We start from the raw sequence: 27789 nt of genomic DNA on the forward strand, positions 1-27789 counted from the left end.
CAGCTGCATTTTCAACACAACTTTCTAGCACCTGCACCTTTTACAAATCTCCCTTTGTCGGTTCAGGAATAGCGAAGTGTTTCGAGTATAGCTGGGTTTGCTCACAAAACTGTCTTATTTCCATATTAAATGTAAAAGCACACTTTGAGAAAATAGAAGATTTGCTAATTAAATTTCTAGGTTTATTTTAAATGTTTTGAGTTTTGTTATAAATGAAGCTCTGAAGTGTTGAATTTTAAACGACTCAGCAGCCTTTTTCATGGGCTCGGTTTCTAAGACACCGGAAAGAACTCCAGAACAAGAGAATTCTCAAGTCCGTCGTAAGTGAAAGAGAAATTTCGTGTGCTGGACATACAGCCCCCTGCAGAGTCCAGCTCCACACCAGGTACCACTATCCGCTTGTAGCCCTGTGCACAATCGCTTCCAACTTCAGCTCCAAGCATTTATAGTCTATGTTCTCAAGCTTCCTCCAATGGCTCAGTTTTACTATCTTTGCCGGCTTAAAGATGTACCCGAAACAGAAGCAGCCCCCTGCCCACCCCCCACACACACCTCTTAACAAATTCATCTATGCCCTTCCGAACATTCTGGCAGGCACCAGCTAACTCCCGATGCTGCCTGCACAGAGGCTGGTGGTCTCCCAGGTGAAGTACACTAATGACCCATGAAGTGATTTTTAAATCACCTGAATGCTGTCTAATTGTATGGCTCAGCTCTAAAAAGTGTGAGACTGCACGTACGGTTTCTCCCCAGAAAGGCAGGGGCACTGGTGAAAAGGCGCGAGGCAGAAACAAACACAAATTCAAGGGAAGCAGAATCGCCCCGAGGTGGGCTTTAAGCCTTTGAACAGGTCAATCCCTTCCCCTCTTCCTCAAATGCTCACAGATCCGGCCCACAGAGCAAATATTCCAAAGGTTGCGTTTAAAGAGTTGTCTAACATTTGTGTGGGTTTATACACATCACATAAAGACTTCTGTCTGCCTACAACTTTACATGTTAAAAGGGTTGTGTCTCTCTCTACGGTTTTCAGGGTAGGACTGAGATTGGTAGGGATATCTGAACGGTCTGCCTCACTGTTCTCTCTCTCCCTGAAGGCATCCACAGGAAACATGAGGTATGAGAAAAAGGACTGTATGTGCTAATAAACACATACACACACGTACATACAAAAGACCCAAATACCCTGCTCCCCTCTAGCAGGGCAGGCTTCATGGACAGAATCTGGGTGGAGATTGTTGTAAGAAGTGGGAGGAGTTCCAGGCAAGGCAGCTGGTGAGCTGAAGTTCTAAATGAAGGAAAAGGGCTCCTGGGTGGCTCAGTCAGTTAGGCGTCCGACTTCAGCTCAGGTCATGATCTCACGGTCTGTGAGCTCGAGCCCCGCATCAGGCTCTGTGCTGACAGCTCAGGGCCTGGAACCTGCTTCAGATTCTGTGTCTCCCTTGCTCTCTGCCTCTCCCCTGCTTATGCTCTGTTTCAGAAATAACATTAAAGGGGCACCTGGGTGGCTCAGTCGGTTAAGCGGCCGACTTCAGCTCAGGTCATGATCTCGCGGGGTGAGTTCAAGCCCCACGTCGGGCTCTGGGCTGACAGCTCAGAGCCTGGAGCCTGTTTCAGAGTCTTCATCTCCCTCTCTCTGACCCTCCCCCATTCATGCTCTGTCTCTGTCTCAAAAATAAGTAAACATTAAAAAAAAAAAAAAGAACATTAAAAAAAATCATGAAAGAAAGTCTGATCTGAGGAAGGAGTCAGCTCTCTAGAATCTACCCCATCGTGACCAGAGCCAGTAAGAAAATGTCGGCTCAGGGGACAAGTGGCAGCTGAAGAAACCAAAGCACTGCCCAAAATCACACTCCCCACCCCTACCCAAAGGTCGAGAGGGAGGTGATGAAAGGGAAGTCAGCTGTTTCTCCACATGGGCCGTTTTCATGTTGCTTCTTTGTGGTCTTACACAATCTCGGATGGGGACAGGTGTGCTGGGCAGAGCTTCAGGCTGTCTTCTGAGGCCACACACCTGGGAGCACAGATGCCGTACCAACCCCAGGTGCCTTTCCAATGCCCAGTCTTGCCTTCTCTCCCCCTTCCTCGGTGCACAGCAGGTTGCCCTTCAATCTCAGGAACACGTGTTTGTGTTTTTTTTGCTTAATGAAAGTTTTATTTCAATTATGTACATATGTGTGATTGCGTGTGTATGTGTGCAGATGTAAAACATTTCTTACTTTGGTTGCCACCGAAAGTATTGGAAAGCCTCTTCCCTAGCTACTCCATTTTTTTCATTTTTTAAAATTTACATCCGAATTTGCATATAGTGAATGATTTCAGGAGTAGATTCCTTAATGCCCCTTACCCCTTTAGCCCATCCCCCCTTCCACAACTCCCTCCCCTCCGCCTCCAGTAACTGTTTATTTTCCATATTTAGGAGTGTTTTGTCCCATTTTATTGTTTCCCTTCCCTTATGTTCATCTGTTTTGTCTCTTAAATTCCTCATAGGAGTGAAGTCATGGTTCTTGTCTTTCTCTAATTTCACTTAGCATAATACCACCCTCCAGTTCCATCCATGTAGTTGCAAATGGCAAGATTTCATTCTTTTTGATTGTCGAGTAATACTCCATTGTATATATATACACCACATCTTCTTTATTCATTCATCCATTGATGGACATTTGGGCTCTTTCCATACTTTGGCTATTGTCAACAGTGCTGCTATAAACATGGGGGTGCACGTGCGCCTCCGAAGCAGCATACCTGTATCCTGTGGATCAATGCCTAGTAGTGCAATTGCTGGGTGGTAGGGTAGTTCTATTTTTAGTTTTTTGATGAACCTCCATACTGTTTTCCGGAGTGGCTGCACCAGCTTGCATTTCCAAGGAACACATGGCTTTTATCTCCAGACATGTTGGCAGGGAATGTCCGGCAACACAACATTGCCCATCCAGAGGTGGGGGAAGGCTGAGAACAGCCTGACATGTTTGGCGGGGGCTCCTCACACGGAACCCAGATACCCTCTTCTCCACGAGTTTCCCTGTAACTTCTGCATCCTTTCGACGAGCCTGCTCCTTGAGGCCTGAAGATGATCTGTGTTCCCAAGAATGTTGATTACCATCTGGTTACTGGGATCTGGGCACTGCTCTTTCATTTTTCAGGGGTCTATCTTGAGGATGGAAAGACCAGGGACAGTGCTGGTGTACTTCACAGGGTCTGTCATCTTTGTCCCTGTGGGGGAGTGCCCCGACGTCCTCGGAGCTGGCATGAGCCAGCAGCACATGAACTGTATGAATCTTGAGCCTTCGTCATGGACAACACAGATCTTAGTCTAGGCAACTTTTAAACCCTTTTTTCTTGTAGCCTGCATTTTGTGTTTCCTGATCCCTCCATTCCTTTAACTCTTTTCATGCCCTTTAGCACTTTGCTAAACGTGTGAGAACTTTGAACGATTAACACCAAGGCACGAGCTAGCAACTTCTCCAGGCCACGCCCTGCCCCACCCCCCCCTTTCCTCTACACGGCTGTTGCATCAACCACTAGCCCGCCGGACACCCAGGGGCAACATGTCACAAAGCCCCCAGATCATTTACGCCTTTCTTCTATATGCTTCAGTCTCCCCATCTATAAAATAAGGTTAACCTAAACAAGTCTTTACCACCCCCCTTCCAGCTCTAGAATTCTAGCACTTTCAAACATTCTGAAAGATAAAATAAGAAAAACCTCCTTTCTCATCTCAGCTCTGTCCTGACACCTTCATGCTTTTCCAGCTACCTCCTTGGTGCAATTCCAATTTGGGCATCTTGCGAATTTGGACAATAAACACTGCCCTGCACACAGGGTCCTGTGTCCTGGCTGTACAAAGCCCTCCTGATTGGCCTCTCAGGGCCAACAACCAAAAGGCAAATTTTCTCCTGGGAGGAGAATGCACAGGCTGTACTTCTTTCCTCTCATATATTTAAAAAAAAAAAACGAAACATCTCTTATCTTCACTTTCACAGATCGGATATTAAAATGTGAGGCTGAGCATGCACAGTGGGTAACACAACACAGAGTAGGGACAGAACTCAGACTAACGCATCAGATCACAAGCGTCCCTCCCACTGTATTTCACAACCAGCGGACCATCACTAAGGCTTTCTGCCTGGCTGGGGATTCAAGGACTAAGGGACGGGGCAGGGGGAACATAATGATCAAAACAGGGTAAGAATTTTGGGCATGAAAGGGGCTGCTGAAAGTAACTAATGGACATTAAGCTGTAGCACGCATAAACCAAGGCTTCCTCGTGTAAACAGGACAGTCCTGTGCAAACTTGCATGTATGTGACATATCTACGTATAATACCAAAAGCTTACAGAACCCATAAAATCAGACATAATCAGGGAGCTGACCTACAGCGCCTGTAGGACCTTCCCAGCCCCCTTCCTCTCCCATCCAATCCACTGGAGCCTCCTCAGGGCTCTTTTCTGGGCCCTCATCTATCTTCTCCTTATTCTTTACCTCCGTCTTCTCAGCAAGATGTTGCACACCCAAAGCTTATAACAACCAAACAGAGGAATCTTTATCTTCTAAACACACCCTGCTTCCCAACTCCACACCTACATTCACAGATAACTGTGTTCTCCACGTCAGACTTCCCAAACCGAACTTGTCCAAAGAGAAGCCCGTGATCAGCCCTGTCCCATACTTCTGAACACATTCTCCCTCCACAGTCTCGATAGCCTCCATCCATAGGTTTGGCCAAGAGGCCAGAGAGTCAGTCTCTCCATTTCCACCTCCCCAATCCTCCAGCGGCCAAGAGCTGTGGCCCAGCTCCTAAATACACGGTGAGTTTACCCTGTCCAGCCTCACTGTCTCCACCTACCCCGACCTTTCACCTTGCCATCCGTGCTACTCTTCAAGCTTTCATACTTCCCCATCCTCACCTGTACATCAAACCCATTTCCACTGTCGATATTTCCTATAAGGAAAGCAAAGAAACCTTTGGGACATGCAAACAGAATCACACCAGTCCCAGTTTAAACCCTTCCTCTGGATCCCTACCAGTCCTAACATCGCGTTCAAAATCCTTAACTACACATCTGACGACCAGCTCGCTCTTCTTCTCGTATACACTGAACACTCCAGGGCTTCCTCACTTGCTTTTCCCTTTGTCTGAGGTAGTCTTCCACGGGGCTCCTTTATGCCCCAACGTGCATGCACACAGGTTCCCTGGTGTCTGATGATCTCCACTTGCTCCTGCAGGTCGGTTTAAATGCCATTTCCTCGGGGAAGCCTCTGACCACCTAGAGGAGATCCCTCAGGTAACACACTCAGACGACAGCCTCTACCCTTATTAAGAGTACTTAAACCAAAAGAATGAAGAAGTGGAAGGAGGGGCAGAGTGAAGGGAATGAAGAAGGGAAGGAGTCAGACAAAAACTATTCCTCTGTGGGCAGGACGGACGGACGGACACACACACACACACACACACACACACACACACACACACACAACCATTCTTGCTGGAGCCAAAATGGGAGAAAAGAAGGATGGACTGAGAATAATGAGCAAGGAGGCCAAAGAAATACCATGGGATGCTTGAGGGCAACTTTCAGGAAAGCTGGTACTCTTCCTCTCCATGTGTCCCGAATGGAGGCAATACTCCAGAAAGAAAGAAAAAGTGAAAGGGTGGGGTGGAGCACACTAGTTTTTTTGTATGTAGGATGTGGGCTTTCCAGTCTATAAAGATATAAAACAGGGTTATCTCTGAGGCTCTCTGGCTCCCACATGCAGAGCCTCTGCAGACCAGTAGCAGCTCAGAGCCTAGGGCTCCTGCTCGGTGCAGCTCCCTCCGGCATCTTAGCAGAAACGCAATGGAAGTTCCTTTGATCCCTGTGCCCAAATAAGGCAGATCGGAACCCCAGAGCTTACCATGAGTACACCCTCTTCAGAAAAGGGAAGAATTCAGCCCTGCCTGCACTGACAAAGCTGTTTTGAGATCTGTGTTTCCTGATAGGAAGAAGAGCCAAAGGTAGGAATAATAGGTCTCCTCTTCCAGGCCTCCCCTGCAATTTTTTGTTGCTGAAATATTTTCCATGTAACAGCCCAATTTTCCACTCAATATATTTTAGATACTGGTGTTTCCCATGCCTCCTGGCTCCCACTCTCCTCTGATGATCCCATTTTTCAGTAAACAAGAGATGTAAGCAAGAGAGATGCTCACTAGAGGCAGCAGAATTAGGGCACAAATAAAATTGTGTGTTCACACATGGGCAGCTTCAGAGATCGGTTGTTCAGTGGAGCAGATGCTAAATTATTTAAATCGACAGCAGCACTTATAACACATAATGAAAAGGCAGCAAGGATCTCAGGAAGCAAACTAGAAAGAAGATGTCACATCGGCTAAAAGCGAAGATGGCCCTTTTAGTCAATAAACCGTTAGGGTGAACCGTGAAAGGGGATTCGTGTTTACATTGTAACATTTGTCAACGTCTTCAGAAAAGCAGCACACTGTGTTAGTGAAAGCTCTTACTATTAACTTGGTGGAGTTGGTCCACGTGGTCACCCAGAGTGGAAGAATACAAGCTAACAAACTCTCCTTCGACCCTGCCAGGGCTCAAAAGGGCTTTGTATCTGTTCACTGGTAGGAGCCCAAGTTGTACAGGACCCATTGACAAGTCTTCCCATTAAGAACGTGTGACAAAGCAACAGTTGCACAGGCATTAAAAGAAGAGGTTGAAGTCAAAGATCTGCATTAACGTCAAATGACAGTTTTCAACTACTTACGTCAGTGTCCGGTCCCTTATCCGCACCAGGACAAGAAAAAGTGACAAATTCATGGCACCTCTTGTGAACCACAAAACAGCAAACTGGTGGAAAAAAAAGAAAACTAAGCTTAGTAATTAAACAGACAAACTTTGGTTTCCAAACAGGGCTACATGCTGTTAGAAGTCAATTTCATTTCACAACAGACAGAATCTTAAACAGCAATCGGAAGGCATTTTTTTTCAGGACTCAGCAATATTTGGTATCAATCAGACTTATATACAGTAGAACCAGAAAATGCCAGGATTCAGGGCTTAACGAGACCTTAAGCCTAGTTTCTATTTTCTAAAGTTGAGAGAGAGGGAGAAGGAGAGGGCCAGAGGTTCTAAGACAATTTCCCAAGGTATAAACCATGAATCAGTCTCAGGTACTTTGCACTGTCCTATACTAATACACAATGCATGCATATAAGTGTCTAAACACATGACACCCTGTGGGTAAAATTTAAAAAGGTAATAGCAGATTATATATACGGTATCTCCATCTGTGGGTTGTAGAACTTCCTCAGAATTCTGAACTCAAGACCACAAACTCAATCTACAGAAAACAACCCTTTGAAATGAAGAGGGGGGGGGGGGGGGGAAGGCCAACACCTTCACACACACCTTCTTATACATGACTGCTGGCCACAAATGCTATCACCAGTTGTTATGTAACCAGATGCCCCTTGGAGTTCTGGGGAGTCCCCACAAATCTACTACACAGCAAATGTTTTCCAAGTTCAACGTGGTTTTGCTAAATACTGAGGACAGATCAAAGAATTGTTAGAGAAATAATTCCCTAAGAGATTTTTTTTTTAATTTTTTTTTCAACATTTATTTTTGGGACAGAGAGAGACAGAGCATGAACGGGGGAGGGGCAGAAAGAGAGGGAGACACAGAATCGGAAACAGGCTCCAGGCTCTGAGCCATCAGGCCAGAGCCCGACGCGGGGCTCGAACTCCCGGACCGCGAGATCGTGACCTGGCTGAAGTCGGACGCTTAACCGACTGCGCCACCCAGGCGCCCCTCCCTAAGAGATTTTTATGGATAGCATAACGTGGTAGGATACAAAATAAGTAAATGACTTAGGTAGTCTTTCCTCCAAAGCTTCAAGTCTAGTACTCCACTGTTCTTTGCTGAACAACATGCTAAAAAGTATACCCTCAGAAATACCGGGTAAGCTCTAAGTCTTTGCTGCAGAAGGAAGGCTAGAGCTCCCCAGATTCTGGGCTTTTTTCTTCCCCCAAAGATACCACAATTCCCTGCACACGTGGCCATAGACAAAGCCAGCCGAAGAGGGTCAGTTGTTTCCGTGAGAGGGAGAAAATGGCAGGTTTGCAGACAGCGGAGATCCTAAGGGGAGAACAAGTACCAAGCCCAGTATTAAGAAAGTAATAGAGGGCCTCGAGTGGCCATTAAGACATTCAGAATGTTTTTGATAAGCTTTGGTAGCCACCGAAAGGTTTGAACAAGAGTAACACGGACAGAAACAGTGCTTTAGGAGGGCAAATGGTGGCCAATAGGAAGAATTTAAGGGATCAGATTTGGGCCAATAGGCCCAATTAGAAGCCTCTTATATAATCTAAGGATGAAGTAACTGTCATCCTTCAATCTGCTGAGAAATAGAAGTAATAGATGCCAGAGAAACTGCAGAAGAACCAACCAGACTTGCCAACCAACCCCAGACACTACTGAGCATCCTGTTAGGTGTCACTTTGATGGGTCCTTGCACATGCAACATGTAACTGAATCCTCAACACTATTTAACATGGGTCACCATGTACATTTTACACAACAGGAACTATGGTCTCCCCTTTCCTTCCACTGTGTTCTAGCTGTTGACAGGAGCACAACGACAGAGGAGGTGATGCCAAGATTTTTATACATGGGTGGCAGAAAAAAGGAGTGCAAGGATGACACACACATTTCAAGTATATGTATTACATATGTGTATATGTATGTGTGTATTTTATATATATAAGGTAACCAAGGGGCATCTGGATGGCTCCATTGGTTAGGCAACCAACTCTTGATCTCAGGGTCATGAGTTTGAGCCCTGCACTGGGTATGAAGCCTACTTAAAAATAAAAATAAAATAACCCAGAGGAGGAAGATGTGGGTACACCCTGTCACAGCAGTGGATAAGGGAGGGCTGTTTTCTTTTAAAATAGTTTTAAGATGGTTGTTATACAATGTCACTATCAAAGTCCTTATTAAAAATAACAATTAAAAAAGGCGGGGGGGGGGGGGGGGTAGGCCAGACATAAGTAAGCGGAGGTGGTGGTAGGAAAGGACCATCCATAGGAAGGGGACAAGGAGGTCTTGAAGAGCATCCTCTTAGAAGCAGAAATGCCAGGGCACCTGGGTGGCTCGATCGGTCAAAAGCCTGGCTCTTGATTTTAGCTCAGATCATGAGGTCACATTTTGAGAGTTTGAGTCCCACATCGGGTTCCACGCTGACAGTGTGGAGCCTGCTTGGGATTCCCCCACCCGCATATCTCCTTTGCTCTCACACACGCACTCTCTCTCAAAATAAACTTAATAAAAATTAATTTAGAAGCAGAGATGCCCGAGCAAAGGCTTCTCCTTGGCTGCCTGCCAGGCCACTGCACCTGCCCACCAGGATGGCAGGAGGGGACAGAGAAGTGACAACGAGTTCCCAGGCTGCCCCAGCAGTGCCAAGACACTGTCAAAGGCAGCACTTAGCTCCTCCAAACCCTCAGAGAAGCTTTTTCAGTGTTTCTGCTAAAAGCATCTCCCCAACCCTCTCTAAGGGTAGATAATAAAGCAAGGCTGTGATGGCACAAATTAATCTCATCTACTGGCTCTCCCCAGGCACAAAGTCATCGCTCGCTCACTGGAATTAGCAAGATAAATTACGAAGGGAAAAGGGTCACAGGAGCATTATTTCCTCATCATGGTTTATTATGGATATGGTGTTTTGAAAGGAAAATGAGCATCCGGATTCCCTACTTAATCGTTGTGGGTTTGGTTTTTTTTTTTTTAAAACCATCTCTACATCAGGTGAACACTTTGGAAAACCTGTATTTATCAAATCCATTTGAATTTTTTTTTTCATCTGTCCTTTCAATCCCCATGTACCTTTCAATGCACTTATCAATCTCAACCCACAATTATTTTATTTCTGTTTTGTGCCTCAAAAAGCCTATCAAATTTTACCCCAAGAAGTTCCAGGCCCTCGCTACATGGTGTAATCTGCAGGGGTAGCAAAGAGCCCCAGCTGTCTCCCAAATTACTTCTTCCTAGCCTACCTTACGTGAAAGTCATACCTAGAAATGGGTGGGTTCACCCAACAGGAGGTGAAGGGTCACATGGGAGCCATCTGAACCATAAGGACCCTGCAAGGCCTGTTCAAATACTCAAGATTCAGAATGGATAATCTTCAAAGAAGAAACAATGTGCCTAGAAGCAGGAACAGAAAGCCCAGTTACCCCCCTCCTCCTACCTCACCCCCCCCCCCCCCCCCACTCCAAGAGGGCAGGGAAGAAGAGCCTATATTCCCAGACCCTGGCTGCACACAGCACTGGTCTGAGAAAGGCCAGCCCAGAAAGCTGAGCAAGGGCCAGAGATTCCAAAATGATGAACGGTGGGCCTTGACCTTTGGTTTCAAGTTCCAGACTAAACCGGGTAATGCACAATTTGTAAGGTAAGATAATATAATGCAAACATTTGAGAAGTCTTGCTGGGGTAGCTGAAGAACGAGGAACAGACTGGCTCAGTAACGCCAGAGTACTGATCAGGTTTATGTAGAGAGGGGAAAAGTTTCCCCCGGCTAAAAACGAGGAGCTGTTTTTATTTTTATTTAGAATCCTGAAGGTGTTCAATCTCACCATGCTGTATGGAGTGAGGGGGAATCGAGGCAAGTCAGGGATAAGGCAGTACCTGTCACACGGTATGCATTTGATACGTGTTTGCCTGACCTTGGCAGACAGGAAGTGGACACACATCATGGCAATTTTCTCCCACCCCATGGTTGGTCCTGGAGCTGGACCCTAGGTACTTAAGCCTTTGCTCAAATGAGCACAGGCTGGCTGGTGAGAAGGAGCCAGAGCCCCATTTTCCAAAACTCTGGGGCATGCCTGCTTACATAACCAAATGAGAGCTCTTAAAATATGAAGCTATCATGCAGCTTAAAATCACAAAGTAAATCTTCATATTATTTCCTAAGCACAAAATCCCTTTCCTCTAAGCCTCTACGTGATATGCTTATGCTACCCAACGGTAATGGATGACACATGAGACGCACAAATCACACTGGGCCAATGAGGTGGGAGGACGACAAAAGAAAAAAAAGACTGCAGGCTTGGCCAAATAACGGTTCTTAACGTTACCTAGCTTTAAAATTGGGAGTGCTTCATCTACGAGTCCATATCACACACTAATCTCACTTCCGGGAGTAAGCGAAATGGAAGTTAAGCAGAGTGTTCACTGTCTGTCAGAAGTCGATTTCCAAGACAGACAAACAGTCACCTACGTGTGGCTCAAGAATTCACAAAAGTTTCCAGAAAAAACTAGAGGTCTGCCGCGATGCTGCCATGTTGATGGTAACAGCCGTTTTCAGTCATGGTCATTAAAGTCATTCATCAAAGTGAACAAAACCCAGCAAAGGGCAAAGCTGAAAGCCGGACACTCCGTGTGAGAGGAACACCACTTCTGACACTGTACCCCCTGAATCTGCTAAGAACTGATTTAACTGTAATTGTCTTGGCTCATCAGACACACCTGGGGGACTGCAGAGGACGTGGTTTCCATGCCAAATGTCCTCACAGAGGTCAAAGACTTGGGGGCTCTTGACACTGGGCCACATTTCCTGGAGTGATCTTGGCCAAGTGGTATGCCCAGAGCCACTTTCTAGATTTCATTCGAACCTAGAGCTTTACTAAAAAGAGCACGGTGGGCCAAGGCTACGTACAGAGGAATCAGTCACAGCCACCTGCTTCCGGCTCATCAGGAACGCCACCAACACGAATTACACATCAATCGGGGAGGCACATCAACTGCTCGGACAGGAGAGAAAGTTCTAATGGAAAGTGACCCATCACCACCTCATACCCACTAGGAAGGCAGTTAACAAAATAACACGTGATGGCAAGGATGAGGAGAAACTGGAACCCTTGTCTCATGATGGGGAGAACGTAAGATGATACCTAAGTTAAACTCAGAACTCCTCCATGAGCCAACAATTCCACTTCTAGGTCTCCACGTTCACGGCAGCATCATCAAAATAGTTGACAACAGAACCAACCTCCAAGTCCACCAACGTATGAATGGATAAGCAAAATGCGGTGTATCCATGCAATTGATTATTCAGCCTTAAAAAGGAAAAATTCTGACATATGGTATGATAGGGTAATGATCTCAAGGTTCATCCCTAAGTTAAACAAGACAGACACCAAAGGATGGCTGTTGCATGATTCCACTTGTAGGAGGTACCCTAAAAATAGTTAGATTCAGGGACAAAGTAGAGCAGAGGTCACCACCAGGAGCTGGGGAACAGGAAGAGGGAATAAGCACTAAATGGGTAGAGTTCTACTTGGGACGAGAGAGTGTTCTGGAGATTGGATGGCGGTGACGGCAGCCCAACACTGTGAGCCCACTTGATGGCGTTCAGCTATGCATTTGAGATGATCCAAGTGGTAAGTTTTAGGTTATGGCACTCTTACCATGATGAAGTTTAATTCAGCAACTTGCAACACTACTTATGAAATTATAAATGAGAGAGCCTTGCAGTCCTGCGTATGGGAATCTTCCACGGTAATTCTTGTTCGCACTTGATTTAGAAAACCAAGTATTTGCTTCCATTGCATGAAATTCTTTTTTTTTTTTTTTAATTTTTTTTTTCAACGTTTATTTATTTTTGGGACAGAGAGAGACAGAGCATGAACAGGGGAGGGGCAGAGAGAGAGGGAGACACAGAATCGGAAACAGGCTCCGAGCCATCAGCCCAGAGCCCGACGCGGGGCTCGAACTCACGGACCGCGAGATCGTGACCTGGCTGAAGTCGGACGCTTAACCGACTGCGCCACCCCGGCGCCCCCATTGCATGAAATTCTTCACACAGTCAGTGACAGAACAGAGTGAAGATGGGGGTGTGGGGTGGAATACAGAGCAGAGGACTCCTAACTCCTGAGGACTAGAGACGTGTTTCTACCAAGCCTCCCATTTCACTCACCAGCAGCCAATAACGCTGGTAATAATGATGGCAGAGGCAAGTGCCCTTAGACTGCAGGCCTGGCTTTTCAACCAGATCTTTGCAACAGTAACACTCTCTATGTAGGACGGCATTAGCCCTGTTTAACACTTGACATGGATTAACAGATTCATAGAAGGGAACAAAATATACACTACATACCACTTTCCATTTCTCTTCAAGCAATCATTGATTTTCCTTTTCACCCTCAAGTCTGTATCATTTCAAATTCAGGTCAGCATCAATAAATGGAACACAGGCATGAAAAACTCCCTGTTACCCAAAATGGAGGGGAAAGGGTACAGCATTATGTAACAAATCCCAAATTCAAGGGAAAACCTACTACATTTAACAGTCCGGCTTTATTCAGAACAGAAGGTGGCTAGCTGAGCTTCCTCGAGTTCCTTTTTTTAAATACATGAATGGCTGCCATCATGTGATGTGGCTGTAATTAAATTTTGCTTAGCTGGAAGGGATTAATGAAAGGTAGCGTCACATCAGAATATGATGAAATGAGAACTCTCTAAGGCAAGTGAACCACGTTCAGCTTTGTAGGGAGACTCACAAAAATCCGAGCCTATGTTATATTTGCATGCTCAAGGAAAATTATTGGTTTCAGATTTGTAACAAGGAAAACAGTCTTCTCGTGGCATATGTGTTCAAGTTGTATGAAAACAAATCAAGTAAATGTGCTTTATCACATATTAGCAGAGGGGATGACAGTTTTCAGGTAGTATACTCTGCCTCGAGAATTTGTGCACACGCTCCTAACCAACTCTCACAAACTCCCAGGGTTCCCGTTTCTGACCAGGCACGCCTCTCCTTCCCCCAGGGGAGTCACCTTTAACCTTTTCCTCTGCTCTCAAGTCCCCAAGTCCCACCTGAGGGCTTTTTTTTTTTTTTTTTGCATTCCTTCCCAGTTGCATTTTGAGATACATTTTGGAGAAAGCAGAGACGCTGAATATGAGGTGTGAAAGAAGGGCCCCTAGGTTACAGGTCAGAGCAAACTGGGCAAATGGCATGGCCATCCTCAACCAAGAGAAGAGCCTTAGCAGCACGGAACGCTAAGGGACAAAGAAAGAAACCAGATCTTGGCATTGGTGTGGCAGTCTCCTCCAGACCTTTCAGGGATGTGAGCCTCCAACAACCTTTCAAAAGATCTTTTTCTCCATATATCCCTACACCTCCACGTACACCATACAATTTTATACACTGGAATATATAAAATCATTACCACAGATGCTTTTACAGTTCATCATGGGAAATGAATGAAGGAGGGCAAGAGGGAAGAATGAACCAGAACCTGGAAACCCGCACACCCGCTCACGGGAATTACACAGGCTGAAGGAGACGACACGACTGTTTGCTTTTGGACAAAGTGAAACTATGCTGCTGGGTCACCCAGATAGATGTGCCAGGCAAGCAAGTAGACCTCCAGGGTTAAAGGTCAAAAGGCAGCTGGGACCTGCAGACCGAGTTTTAAGAGGTATCTGAGTAGCTGAGAGCTGAAGGCAAGATGGCAGATGGACTCCAAGGAGCCCGGGAGCATGTTGGCGACCCCCACATCCTCGGCTGACAGTGGAAAGGAGGTGGTATTATGCGAGGTGAGACGTCCGAGTCCTGACTCTGGGGCCTGGAGAGTGGGGGTGGGGGTTGGGGGGGGGGGGTTAGGCAAGAAAAACTTCAAGAACAGGCAGGCCAATCACCAGTATGAAGGACTCTTCCCGACTCAAGGAGCAAAGAGGAGATTTGATGATGAGATATGGCCCAAAAGGCACACGGTCGGAAGAAGGTAGGTAATGACAGCCACACATAGGCCAACAGGGCATTGATACACAGCCTCCCTTCTGTGACTTATTTCTGCTTGACTGTCATAATCGACCCAGAACCGAAACGGGATGGACATCTCCGATACCATGAACAGAGAGCAATAAAATCATCTTAATACTTCGCGTAACTGTGGTATAAAGGCCCATCTGTTTCACAGAGAAAAATCCCTTAAAGTGTATGACAAATCAGGCAAACGTGTCTGAAGGGAAATCCCAAGGCTTGATTTTTAAGCTCAGATCCTGCGGCAGTTTTTGTCATTTCCAAATCAGCTGAAGGATCCAACTTCCTTTTAAGTTCCTAAGGGCATAAAGCCTTCACAGGCTGGCAATGACTCCATATCTGAACATCAGCAACCCAGCAAGCACTCTGGGTTTCCATCTTCTGACCCCAAAAAGAAATTGCATACATTCTACAGAAGACTTTATCAAGCCTGTAACACCAGATTTCTCAACACTATTTTTTTGAGGGACTTTTCTTTTAAGCAGTGGGGTTCACAGCAAAGTTGAACAGAAGATAAAGAGATTCCCCTGTATACGCTGTTCCCCACACATGCACAGCCTCGCCCACAGGACACATCACCACTAGAGCTGGGCATTTGTTACAAATGATAAACCTCACTGCCACATCATTACCTCCCCAAATCCATGTTAACCTTAGGGTTCACCCTCTGTAGTCTTTTAAAGTCCTATTTCTTTTTGCTCAACGGTAACTCCCGTCTAAGAGCACCAGTCTGACTGCAGTATGGACCCCAAAATCACACTTGCGGTGAAATGCACATGTTTAACAGCACCCCAACCCTTCCCCAGAATGGCAGGCAAAAAGGAAACCTCAGCTCCCGAACTCTGGGAAAACAGAAGGTGATAACACGTGAGGCAAACGAAGAATGGGCACCTGCAGTATAGATGAAACCTCGAAGTTTATAAGGCAATTCCATCCAGCCTGGGGCAGGGGCTCAGCAGGGATCAATGTATTTGTCACTAGGGTTGTAGAAAAGCTACATTGTGACACACCATTGGAAGAAATATTCTGGAGACTCCAACAGGCAAAGAAACGGAGTCTCCTTTCCTTTTTCTGTCTCTAAAGGTCTTTTTCTGAGCCTATCTCTGGGCAAGCCTTTTGGAGAATCTCATCCATTCTTTATTCATTTAGTAATTCAGCAAATATTTACTGAATACCTAATATACAATTACATCCCACCAAGAATGAAGGTCAAGGGATGGCCAAGACACGGTGCCTGCTCCTAGGGAAGCTCAGGGTCTCGTTGAGCAAAACCTGGAAAGTAGTAGGTCTCTCACACAGACTCTCCCCTTACTCCTGTCCATCCATTCCCTTTATCTTTCCCTTTTCTTCCTCTTTTAATTTGTTATAACGTAAAATCCAGGGTATATTTTGTAACACGTTATCATTGAATAGCTTTATGGTTTTTTATTATAAAAGTGAAACCTCAGTTTTGTCTCAAGAAATTTAAACAAGTTGCAATACATGATGTCCACCATTCGCTCTAACAGACTCCAGGCAAGGAGAAAACAGGTGAGCCAAAATTGGTACAAGTTCACACTTACTGCAGCTCTGAGACAGGTATATGGTCTCCTCTCACGATGTCTGCAGATATTTGGAAATGTACATAATAAAGTCTGAGAGATAAGTTAGGTGGGGTTTTGCCCATGTGGTTACACCCTTCCCCCTCCATGATTCATCAAAGGCCATTGAGATATTCTGAGAATACTGACAAAGAAGTGGTTAGAAACACCAGAGCCAAGACTTCAAAAATAAGTTACTTTTGTACCTAGTAGATTAAAAACAATCTCACAGCTCTTTCAGAGGACAGGATTTCTCCTCCTCTAACAGGTGTCTTTCTAGCTTGTCTCTGAAGCACACTCAGCTTCTTTTATTATTTCCACTCCTGTCCCCTAACAGACTCGGAAACGAAAATGTCATCTGATCATTTCTGGCATTAGCTGTCCTGTTGTGGGTTGAATTGTGCACCCCTCTCTGCAAATTCTTATGGTCAAGTCCTAACACACTGAACCTCAGAATGTGAAATTATTTAGCAACAGTGCTGTCACACACATGATTAGTTAAGAGGAGGTCATACTGGCACAGGGCAGGCCCTAATCCAATAGGACAGTGCCCTTACAAAAGGGGAAATGCAGACAAAGACACACAAGAACGCCATGCAAAAACGAAGGCAGGGGCACCTGGCTGGCTCAGTCAGGTGAGCATCCAACTTCGGCTCAGGTCATGATCTCATGGTTGGTGGGTTCCAGCCCGCATCAGGCTCTATGCTGTCAGCTCAGAGCCTGGAGCCTGCTTCGGATTCTCTGTCGCCCCCACCTCTGCCCCCACCCTCCGCCTTGCTTGTGCTCTCTCCCCCTAATTTAAACATTAAAATAATTTTTAAGAAAATGAAGGCAGAAATTGGGGTGATGCTCCTACAAGCAAAGGAATTCCAATGATTGCCAACAAACCCCCAGTCTGGGGGATAGTCCTTCTCCCTCACTGTCCCTAAAAGAAACCAATCCTGCCGAGAACTTTCACCTCAGATTCTCAGACCATAAACGTATCTAAGCCAAGTACTTTGCTAAAGCAGGTTTAGAAAGCTTACATAAACCAAGGCAGTTTCTGGAAAACAAATCATTCCATCAATGAACATTTTTAATCAGACCAGTGTGCCCCTGTGACAAAAAAAACCATCACATCCCATTTCTCAAATGGAACCCAGTGTAATCAGAGGCAGTAAAAGTCTAACGTGTTCAGGGAAAGGCTCCACAGGTAAATAAACTTCAGATTTCGATCAAGGGATATGAACAAGCAGGAAGGCCTTCAAGGAAGTCATTCTTCCCTGACAGCTCCATGGGCTAGCATACCTAAGGCCCGCAAAATTTAGCTGTGTCACCAATGGAGACCGAGGGTACCTTTAAGTTCAAAGCAGTGACATGTGATTAATAAGGCATTAAGGTGCTGTTCACACTTTACCCCAAGAAAAATAAGGGCCCACAAGTGACTATAAACAAAAATCCAAATTGCTGATATGAAATAGAAACCCTGACATCTGAAAAGCATCTGGGGTATGTGCATAGATTTGCTCATGATTACAAATGAGTTTAAGTATAATCAGCAACTCAAAATTAAAATCCTTGATTTGTGGGGCACCTGGGTGGCTCAGTCACTTGAGCGTCCAACTTCGGCTCAGGTCATGATCTCACAGCTCGTGGGTTCGAGCCCCGCATCAGGCTCTGTGCTGACAGCTCAGAGCCTGGAGCCTCCTTCAGATTCTGTGTCTCCCTCTCTCTCAAAAATAAACAACAAAAAAACCCCTTGATCTTGCGTGTGGGTGTCCTGCTTAATACACTAGCCGGTATCTGCAATCAAGATAACGAGGGCTGTGTTTGCACAAGGCCTGATTATACGTCAAGTGCTTCCTTCATCCCTAGTGGGGAGATGACACGTCCCCAACACAAGTGTAAAACCACCCAGAAAACTAGCACTTGCAATCCTCGGGGGACCAAGACCCCAGAGAAGTCACCTTTTGCATTAACGGTCATGAGGATATCACTCATTTAAAAATCAGTCTGAGAACAACAAAATCAGGAGACTTAAGAATCCACCTAGTGGGTTTCCAACTGTGCTCCCTGGAGACCTTTTTGGGGGACCGGCTGGGTAGGTGGATACTAAGGTCATGACCCCTCCTCCGCCTCTAGTCTTCCGTTTAATCCCTATTCTCAAATTCTGACAGTTGCCTGAAGAGCCAACATCCTTAGCACATATCTGTTCAGAAAACAAGCCGTCTGGTTGCAAACTGAAGGTTAAGGGCAAGACCACCAGCCAGGTCTACCTTTCTGGTATTTGTAGTTTCAGAGTTTATTCTGAAAGTCGATCACAAAAAAAAAAAAAAAAAAAATGTTGCACATTTACCTATTCATTCACTCCTTCCAAAAATCACCCATGAAGCTCCTAGCAGAAGGCCAGGAAGCCTGGCAAGCATGTGACAATTTGAGGATTTCATTAAGCACAACCCTGAGTGGGTTTGAGAGAGATGGTGTGCTTAAGTGACTAGAAGAGTCATTAGCCCAAGAAAAGAGATAGGTGTAGGGGGAAGGCAAGCAGACAGCCAGGAGCCTTGAAAATGGAAGGTGGGAACGTCTCAAAAAGCAAATTTTTGATAGTCTCTCACAAGTAGTCAGGAAGTTGCTGAGACAGATCTATGAGATCAGGGACTCGAAGGTCATGGTCCTACACAGGTTGTGGCTTTGGTAGTTGTAAAAAATAGAAACCAAATATATGGGGGTGGGCAAGAAAGTAGGTGGTAAAGCAACAGAGGCAGTGACTAGAAAGCATTCAGTTTAAATTCTGGTCCACAAGTATTTACTGGGCAATAGCTACATCCCAGACATGGCGCCAGACCCCGGTGTCTATAAAGATCAGTAAGACTCAGTTTTTTGTTTTAGAGAGAGTGCATGTGCACGGGCAGAGGAGGGGCAAAGGGGGAGAGATAATCTTAAGGCTCCACACACAGTCTGGCGCCCAATAGCATCAATCCGACAACCCTGGGGTCATAACCAGAGCTAAAATCAAGGGTCAGGGGCGCCTGGGTGGCACAGTCGGTTAAGCGTCCGACTTCAGCCAGGTCACGATCTCGCGGTCCGTGAGTTCGAGTCCCGCGTCGGGCTCTGGGCTGATGGCTCAGAGCCTGGAGCCTGTTTCCGATTCTGTGTCTCCCTCTCTCTCTGCCCCTCCCCCGTTCATGCTCTGTCTCTCTCTGTCCCAAAAAAATAAACGTTGAAAAAAAAAAATTTTTTTTAATAAATAAATAAATAAAATCAAGGGTCAGATGCTCAACAGACTGAGCCACTCAGGCGCCCCCCAAGGCTCAGATACCTTGAAGAGCTTCAAGTTTAGTTTGGTAAACAGTCACAAATTGAACGTCTCAAGATCATGCAGTACAGTCTTCCCAGCATGAGCTCTGAGCACCGAGGCAAAGTCTCTTCTAGCCTCACGTGGCCGGAAGGCGGAAAGGAGGCTGTTGCTGAGGTTGAAAAAGGACAACAGGTCAAGGGAGTTTTTCTAACCACGTTGGGCCGTCATCTGACCCAGTGTGCAGTAACAGCTTTGTAAAAACATGAAAATAGGCCCAGGTCACCTCATGCAAACTACACAGGCAGGTGGGGCCGGGGGGGGGGGGGGGGGGGGGGGAGGGGGCAGGTCAGACGAATCAAGCACTGACAGAACGTGATTCATATCAACCAAGGAAATAGTACTCCAGGTCATGATTCACAGAAGGAAATTACGAAGCTGTTCCAAGTATTTTAGTCAACGCTCACTTCAGAACCCACTGCCTTTTTCTTCTTTCTTTCCCCTCCTTCAGTCACATAATTACAAAGCTCCTGTAGGTAAGTTAGGGAAAAGTGCTTCATGTTTAATGTTCCAGTTTGGTTTTGATTTGAGTCAATACTGCAACAGGGGTGGGAATGGTCTCAGAATTGAAAAGACATTTTAGAGATGCAAAACATTTTCGTTAACGCAAACATGGTACCATGTTACTTCCGAAATTTCAGGGCCATCCGCACAGTGGTGATTTTTAATTCTTGGAGATCAATACACGTAGAAAGGTTCCCTGAATAAAATGCTTTTGTTTTCTTGAGATTACATTGCATTTATGTGGCAAAATCTGCTCATATTATTATGTAAATTTTTACCCATGTAGCATTTTTCCTCTGCTTATCTTCGAGAACAATTCAAAAGAAGCCGTAATACACTAATTACCTTCCTTTTATCAAGTATGTTGGGAACTAATAAAGCATCAGGGAGGTGGAACACAACATAATTACAAAGCAATAAAGGTTGTAAGTTTCCAAAAAGGACATTCGAAAGTGTCCAGGGGATTCCAATGCCCACGGGTAACAGTGGTGAGCGGGCCAGGGAAGACAAAGACAAAGCAAGTGGGCAAGTTTTCGTACAAAGGAGGACATTAGGCAGAGAAAAAAATGAAAATTAAAAAAAAAAGTAACCTTACCAAATGAATGTTATAATGACCAATCACATGCCAGAAAACAAGGCAAAGGAAATTAGAAACATAAATAAGTTATGGCAATTTTAAGATCAAAAAAGGCTTTTAAGATCAATACTTACATAAGGTGCTTCAAAAAATACACTGACAATAATGAGGTACAGCTGTCTACAGAGTTTTTAAACATACATGTTTTTGCATGGGCAAGAATTTGCAAGGGTATGGACCACAGTGGTAAAGGGATTGTCAGCAATGGCATTTGGGGAAGATTTACTTTTTTTGCTCATCTGCACTAATTTTTTCAACCATTAATGTAGTAACTAAAAATCTAACTTTTTAAAAGATGTTTATAGCGCCATGGTCCAAGATTATGTAGTGCATTTTGACTATTGAAAAGATTACTTCGTGCATATTTAGAATTAAATTTGTTACATTGTTCATCTATCAGTTATTTATTTTATACAATTCTTTGACTCATGCCACTGGGTGTTCAGCCATGGAGCATGAACAAAAATTAGAAAACTCAGAAAATATGCTCAAGGACGTTGAGACCCACACAAGAACCAAAAAAACAAACATCCAAAAACAAAAAATAAAACCGCTAACACCTTATTTTTGTCTGTTTAAAAATGTTTTGTTCTGCCATAGGAAAGGAGGAGATCTTGCCATTTTGGACCTCATGGATAGACCCAGAGAGCATTATGCTAAGTGAAGTAAGTCAGAGAAAGACAAATACCATATGATTTCACTTACATGTGAAATCTAAAAAAAAAAAAAAAGTTAGAAAGCAGGCTCAGACGTATAATACACAGAACAAAGTGACGGTGGGGGGAGCAACTGGGCAAAGGGGAGTGGGAGAGACAGGCTTCCAGTGACAGAGTAAGTCGTGTGAATAAAAGGGCCAGCATAGGGAAGAGAGTCAATGGTATTCAAATAGCATTGGATGGTGACAGACGGTAGGTACATGTGTGAGCACAGCCTATAGGCCGGCTGAATCACTATGTTGTTCGCCTGAAACTAATGTAACATTGGGTGTCAACCACACTAAAAAACTCCCAGAACACTTTTGGTTTTGCATTAACAATTCCACATGCAATTTTTTTTTTTTTAATGAGAAATGCGCACGAAGAAGTGTGACAGACTTCCAAACACATTATATACCGAGTACCAAAAGTTGGAAAGAAGTTAAGCATCCAACTGAGACATGTAGGTTAGCAGGTGTCCGTGTGTTAGATGAAATTACTCTACAGCCGTAATAACTATGTGGTAAGAGAATTGTTAGGGAACAAAGCTGGTAAACATCCAGGATGTGTTACTGAATAAGAGGAAAGCAGGCTACAAAATCAAGCGGTTTAAATTTTAACAGGCATGCGCCATTCAACTCCAGGAGGGAAACATTAAGTTGGTAAAGCTGGTTGAAACCAGAATTACGCTTCACCAAGAAAGGCTTTTAGGGAAAAGGTTCGCTGGGTTACAGAACAGGAGTGACTAATACAGGGCAATGAGAAGGTTCTAGAACGGACTCTGCTGCTGGCTGCCCAACTCCAAAAGTCTTAGAAACCAGTGAATTGTATGTACCCTTTCAGAGGGTCAACTATATATAACGTGAATTATATCTCAAGGTTTCCTTTTGCTGTTTAGAACTCACATTTTTCTTTCAGTTTTGTCAGAATATAATGGACATACAGCACGACAGAAGTTTAAGATACACAGTAGGGCTTATAACTATATTGCCAAACGATTACCACAATTAGTTACCATGCCTCTCATATGGATACAAAAAAAGGTTTTCCTCGTGAGGAGAACTTCTAGCTCTGTTTGAAAAGCTAAAATCCAACAAAAGCAGGCAGAATACCTTTAATCAATCTTTGGATGGTCTTGGTAAGCAATGGCCCCTGTAGAACACTGAGAAGGCATGCTATTCGCCCTTATGCCTCACTTCCAGATTTTAAATCATTTTCTTCACATTGAAAGAGTATTCTTACCCCTCTTGAGATAGATAGTCCTGTCATCAGTCCCAAAGTCCACAAAAAAAAAAAAAAAAACCCAAAACAAAACCAAAAAAACCACCTGAGTATTTTGAAATAAAGAAAACCTAAGTAAAGATGTTATCAGGCCTGACAAGGAAATCAAGGACCAGAAGAAACCAGGCAAGTCTGGGCCTCAGCCAACTTCAGCCTATACAGGCCACTGAGGGGGTAAGCCCTTCCTCCATATTCCCTATGGAGAGAGAAAATACACCAGGGAACCCGAACAGCCCCCACTTCCACAAAGAGGTAATAGGACCAGAACGAGACAGCATCTCACCACCTCCTTCCTGACCTCCACTCCCTCCCCCTCCAAGGCCAGACATTGACAGAGCATCAGCCCAACTGGACCAGACAGTGCCTCGGCAGATGTGCTCTCCTGGCTTTCCAAAGCCTCCCTCAGAGCCCAGGGCCCCCCTCCAATCAGGCATGTCAAGAAGCCCGGCCAGGACAAGGGGAGGAGGTGCCATGGTAGATAGAAGCTCAGGTCCCTGAGGGGCAAGTCAGCATAACTTGGACCCGCCATGCCCTCCTCAACCCCAACAGCTGAAGATCCTAAAAGTGTGTTAAGTCTAATCAACTACCAAGGAAGGGAGTCTGAAAACCAGTGTCTTCTGTCCAGATCTGAAAGAGAACTAGCTAAGATTACATAAGGACCCACCACAAGCAGGGAGGGGGTTTCCTCACCTACATGCATTCCTTCAAACCTTCACCAACAGCCATCAAAACCCTCATTCCACAACTATGTGGGATGGCACCCCATTCCACTGACACTGATCAGTACCTACAACCTGCAAATACCTGTATCAGTGAAAGATAGTTTCTGACAAGTAGACAAAATGTATCCACTTTATTTAAAAAAATTTTTTTAATGTTTATTTTTGAGACAGAGAGACAGAGCATGAACGGGGGAGGGTCAGAGAGAGGGGGAGACAGAATCCGAAGCAGGCTCCAGGCTCTGAGCTGTCAGCAGAGCCCCACACGGGGCTCGAACTCACAGACCGTGAGATCGTGACCTGAGCCGAAGTCGGACGCTTAACCGACTGAACCATCCAGGTGCCCCAAAATGTATCCACTTTAAATGGGAGCAGAGAGGTGAAGGTAGGATTTATCTTCTGTGAACCCACAGAAGGCAAGTTTCCCTAACGAGAGGAAGAAAACGGGAAACTGAGAAAGCGTGTATTCTAAACGGTCAAATTAGAACCCAGGAAAAAAAACTCCAAAGCTAGACCAGGCTGATTCCACAAACTGGATACTATCAAGGTAACATCAAGTAGTAAAGACATTTCAAATTCCCACACCTAGCTTCAGAACTGTAGAAATATAGAGAACAGCAAAGATGAAGACTAAGGCATTTTAACTGATTCAATTAATGTAGCACAGATGCCAAAAAAAACGTAGAAGAGGTCACATTAACAGACGTATATACTCCAGAACGGAGGCGGGGAGAGTTGCACGTAAGTCCTTATTCCTCCTGAGGCATGATTCAGGGTTCCAGAGGTTCCCTCATCGTCTTGTTTGCAGTCTCCTTGGTTTAGGCTATCTAAAGACAAAATCTGAGGGGCGCCTGGGTGGCGCAGTCGGTTAAGCGTCCGACTTCAGCCAGGTCACAATCTCGCGGTCTGTGAGTTCGAGCCCCACATCAGGCTCTGGGCTGATGGCTCGGAGCCTGGAGCCTGTTTCCGATTCTGTGTCTCCCTCTCTCTCTGCCCCTCCCCCGTTCATGCTCTGTCTCTCTCTGTCCCAAAAATAAATAAACGTTGAAAAAAAAATTTTTTTTTAAATAAAAAAAAAAAAATAAAGACAAAATCTGAGACTCTGAACCACATCCTAAAAACCAGGATCTAAAAGGACAGTGTCAGCCTGCAACACCGTTGTCCACAAATACAGGAAGGTCTGGTATTTTGCAGGGCGGCTTAAGCTTGTTCTGTTTGTCCCTCAAGGATGGAAACCCTATAGGACCTGGGAGTGAAAGTTATAGGGGATCAGATTTCAGCTAACTGTAAGAGAGGATGATGTAAGGGCTGTCTGAAAATGAAGGAGGCTTGTGGGAGTATTAAGTGGTCACGAGGGCCGGCTGTTCATGCAGAGCCTGGAAAATTGCTCTAGGTGAACACTGGGCAAGGCTTTCAGATGCTCCATGTACGTGACCCACATTCTACACAAGTTTTAGTGTTTGCATGTTTACCCTGAAATCCCCAAACAAGCACGTTCTATCCAAGTAACTAACTGCAGTAATCCTACGTACAAATAGCTGCAGTTCCCATTATTTATTCAAGTTGCAAGAACATGAGATTTCTGGCATCAAAAGAAACACCCACCCACCCAAACAGGACTCCTTCAGAAGAAAAGCTTGCTTGCAGGGATGGGACGGGGACCTTCAGCACGTCTTAAAGCTAACGGTGGAACGTGGATCTGGAGGCTGCCAGCTCAGTCCTTCTCCGCCTGACTCATTACAGCTATGAAAGGCACTCTGCAGCCCCAGCACATGGCTCACCCTCAGCCTTCCCTTAAAAGCTTAGCTGAAGAGCCTGCTTTTGCAATTTGCATGGTGACAAAAGGCTTTCAACCTGACGGAGTCCTCCATTCATCAGACATATGCAGAGACCATATTCCCTGGGCAGCAAGCAGGAAGGCTGCATTGCCAGGAGCTCCGGACCCCCATCACTTAAGTTGTCAAAGTAAGTCAGTCAAATAAATCAATGAAATAAGTCAAATAATTCAAGGTACCTGATAATTAATAAGTATATTTATAAATAAAATTATGTATTATATATGTATTTATATGTTATGTGTTTGAGTATATATTTATGTCACATGAGCACATTTACGTTATGTGAGCATATATCTGAGTATTTGTTACATGAGTACATATGTTATGTGAGTATATATTTGTCATAGGAATGTCATGTGAGCACATATTTATGTGAGCACTGTTGTGAGCACATATGTGTGTTATGTGAATATATATTTGTTATATGAGTATGTTTATGTTATAGTAGGTATTTATATATTTTTATTATGTGTTTATATATGGTTTTTGTTTTTATATCTTTTTATATATACTGATGCTGTATCTAATATATAAATTTTATTTTATATATTTTTATGCCATAAAACTATTTACAAGCTGTAAATAAAAATTCAACAAACTAATCAATCAAAAGAAACCAATCAAAGCTGTGTGTGCTCACACACATACACAAGGCAACAACGTCATTGGAGATTTTTTTTTTTTTTTATAACATCAGGAGCATCACTGCTGTGGCTTCTTCCTGCCCCTCTCTCTCTCCCTCCCCCCCCCCCTCACACCCTCTCAAAAATATTTTAAAAGTTTAAAAAAAAAAAAGTACCAGCCTTCATAAGGATGAGGAAACGGTGTCAGAGAAATGAACAGCCGAACAGTTAACGTGCGAGGACAAAGAGCTCCAACCCTTCCCGTCTGGTTGGAGGACAAGCATCTACCATGACGCTTGACACAGACTAAGCTCTCCACAATCACAGCCACTGGTTCTTACCACGTGGGAGCGCACTGATCATCAGGCTCTAGTTTTCCCCACCATTACACTTGGATTTGAGGAACAGTATGATGGGAAATGCCCGGCTGGACAGACGGACTCTGGCAGCTGAGGGTCGGGGCACCAAGGTGGTCCCTTTCTGAAAGTCAAGTGCTACAGGACAAGTGCCAGAGCCCAGGTGAGCAGACCGCTGCAGCCGAGAGGGAGACATGGGCAGCAACACTGCACGTGAGCAAGCCGGGACAAGCCAATGCCATCCGCACAGGCGGGACAGGGGAAGTCACCCAGAAAACCCAAGGCTGGAGCCCAATCACAGACCGCGGGAATCCTGGGCCAGGACAGACGGGAGACCCCACGCCTCGGTGGAAGGACTGGGTTGTAGTGGGATGTGGGCCCCTCTTGCCCCACACAGGTAACAACATTTGATGCTGGAGCATGAGAGACTGCAGCAAAGGGGTGACACCGTGCAGGCGGGTCTCCCGGCTCTGAGCAGTGGCCTCCCCAGTAAAAAAGAGGAGGAAGGAAAGTGTCCTTAAAGGCTCTTTAAGTTGGCTCTTCACTACCCATCAGACAAATCTGGGTTCAAGCACTTCGGGGGCGGGGCAGGGGGGCAGGGAGGGGGCAAAGGAAGAAAAAAAAGCCACAGTCTCTTAAAAATGCACCATTCTCTGAAAATCATGCAGTCACCTGCCGTCACTGTGCACCTGATTCTCCAGCTACTTTACACGTGGGACCCACGCAGGATCCTACAGGAGAGCTGGACTTTGTTTCCCAACACCTCTTTTGCAGGACAGCGCCTGGGTGGAGGCGGGCATCTGCAGGCTGACAGCACTGACAGGACCTGGAGTCTTGTTAATTTGAAGATATTCGCTCCAAGCAGCTTGACCTAAACTCTGCTGACTCTTCACTTCCTTTTTGGCAACCAAGCACTAAACCCTGGGAAGTAAACATGAGGTCAATTTTGTGGAAACACCTGATAATGGATTTCTGTTCCCTTGACAAAAGAAAGAAAATTGGAGAATTGCTAACAGGATTCATGAGGTATAAGTAATGACTGAGACTATTTCCACCCTGCCACCCACAATGAGCAAACACAGGATGTCTGCCTGTGTGTGGCTGTGTGAGCTGCAGGCAGGCACGACCATCGTGCCCTGGTGATCACAGCCCCTGGAACCAGCAAGGCAAAGCCCAGACCTTCCAGGAGCCGCCCCCCCCGGGGAGGTTGCCTCGTTGGTGGAGAACAAAATTCAAACCTTATTCATCAAACCGATCCAATTTTCAGTCTTCTGCTTCCTCATCTTTCCTCTCTAAATCCCACAGAGTAACTGAATACATTTGCCCTACCCACACCCAGAACTGTACAGTGATTCTAGAGGTATGCCATCTTTTCATCAGTGGTCAGGTACCAACTTTACACCCCACCCTTCAT

At 45.2% G+C, this 27789-nt stretch overlaps 1 protein-coding gene across 1 annotated transcript in view; it reads right to left on the minus strand.

Moving 5' to 3' along the window:
- PRKCA (protein kinase C alpha) overlaps positions 1–27789 on the minus strand; it is a 405239-nt gene that overhangs the window by 239462 nt on the left and 137988 nt on the right. Inside the window, exon 3 of the mRNA XM_047831617.1 lies at positions 6748–6830. Within this exon, the coding sequence (XP_047687573.1) occupies positions 6748–6830 (83 nt within the window). The remainder of the gene's footprint in view (positions 1–6747; positions 6831–27789) is intronic.

Source organism: Prionailurus viverrinus, chromosome E1 (assembly GCF_022837055.1).
Source record: "Prionailurus viverrinus isolate Anna chromosome E1, UM_Priviv_1.0, whole genome shotgun sequence".
In the NCBI taxonomy this organism is placed as follows: Eukaryota; Metazoa; Chordata; class Mammalia; order Carnivora; family Felidae; genus Prionailurus; species Prionailurus viverrinus.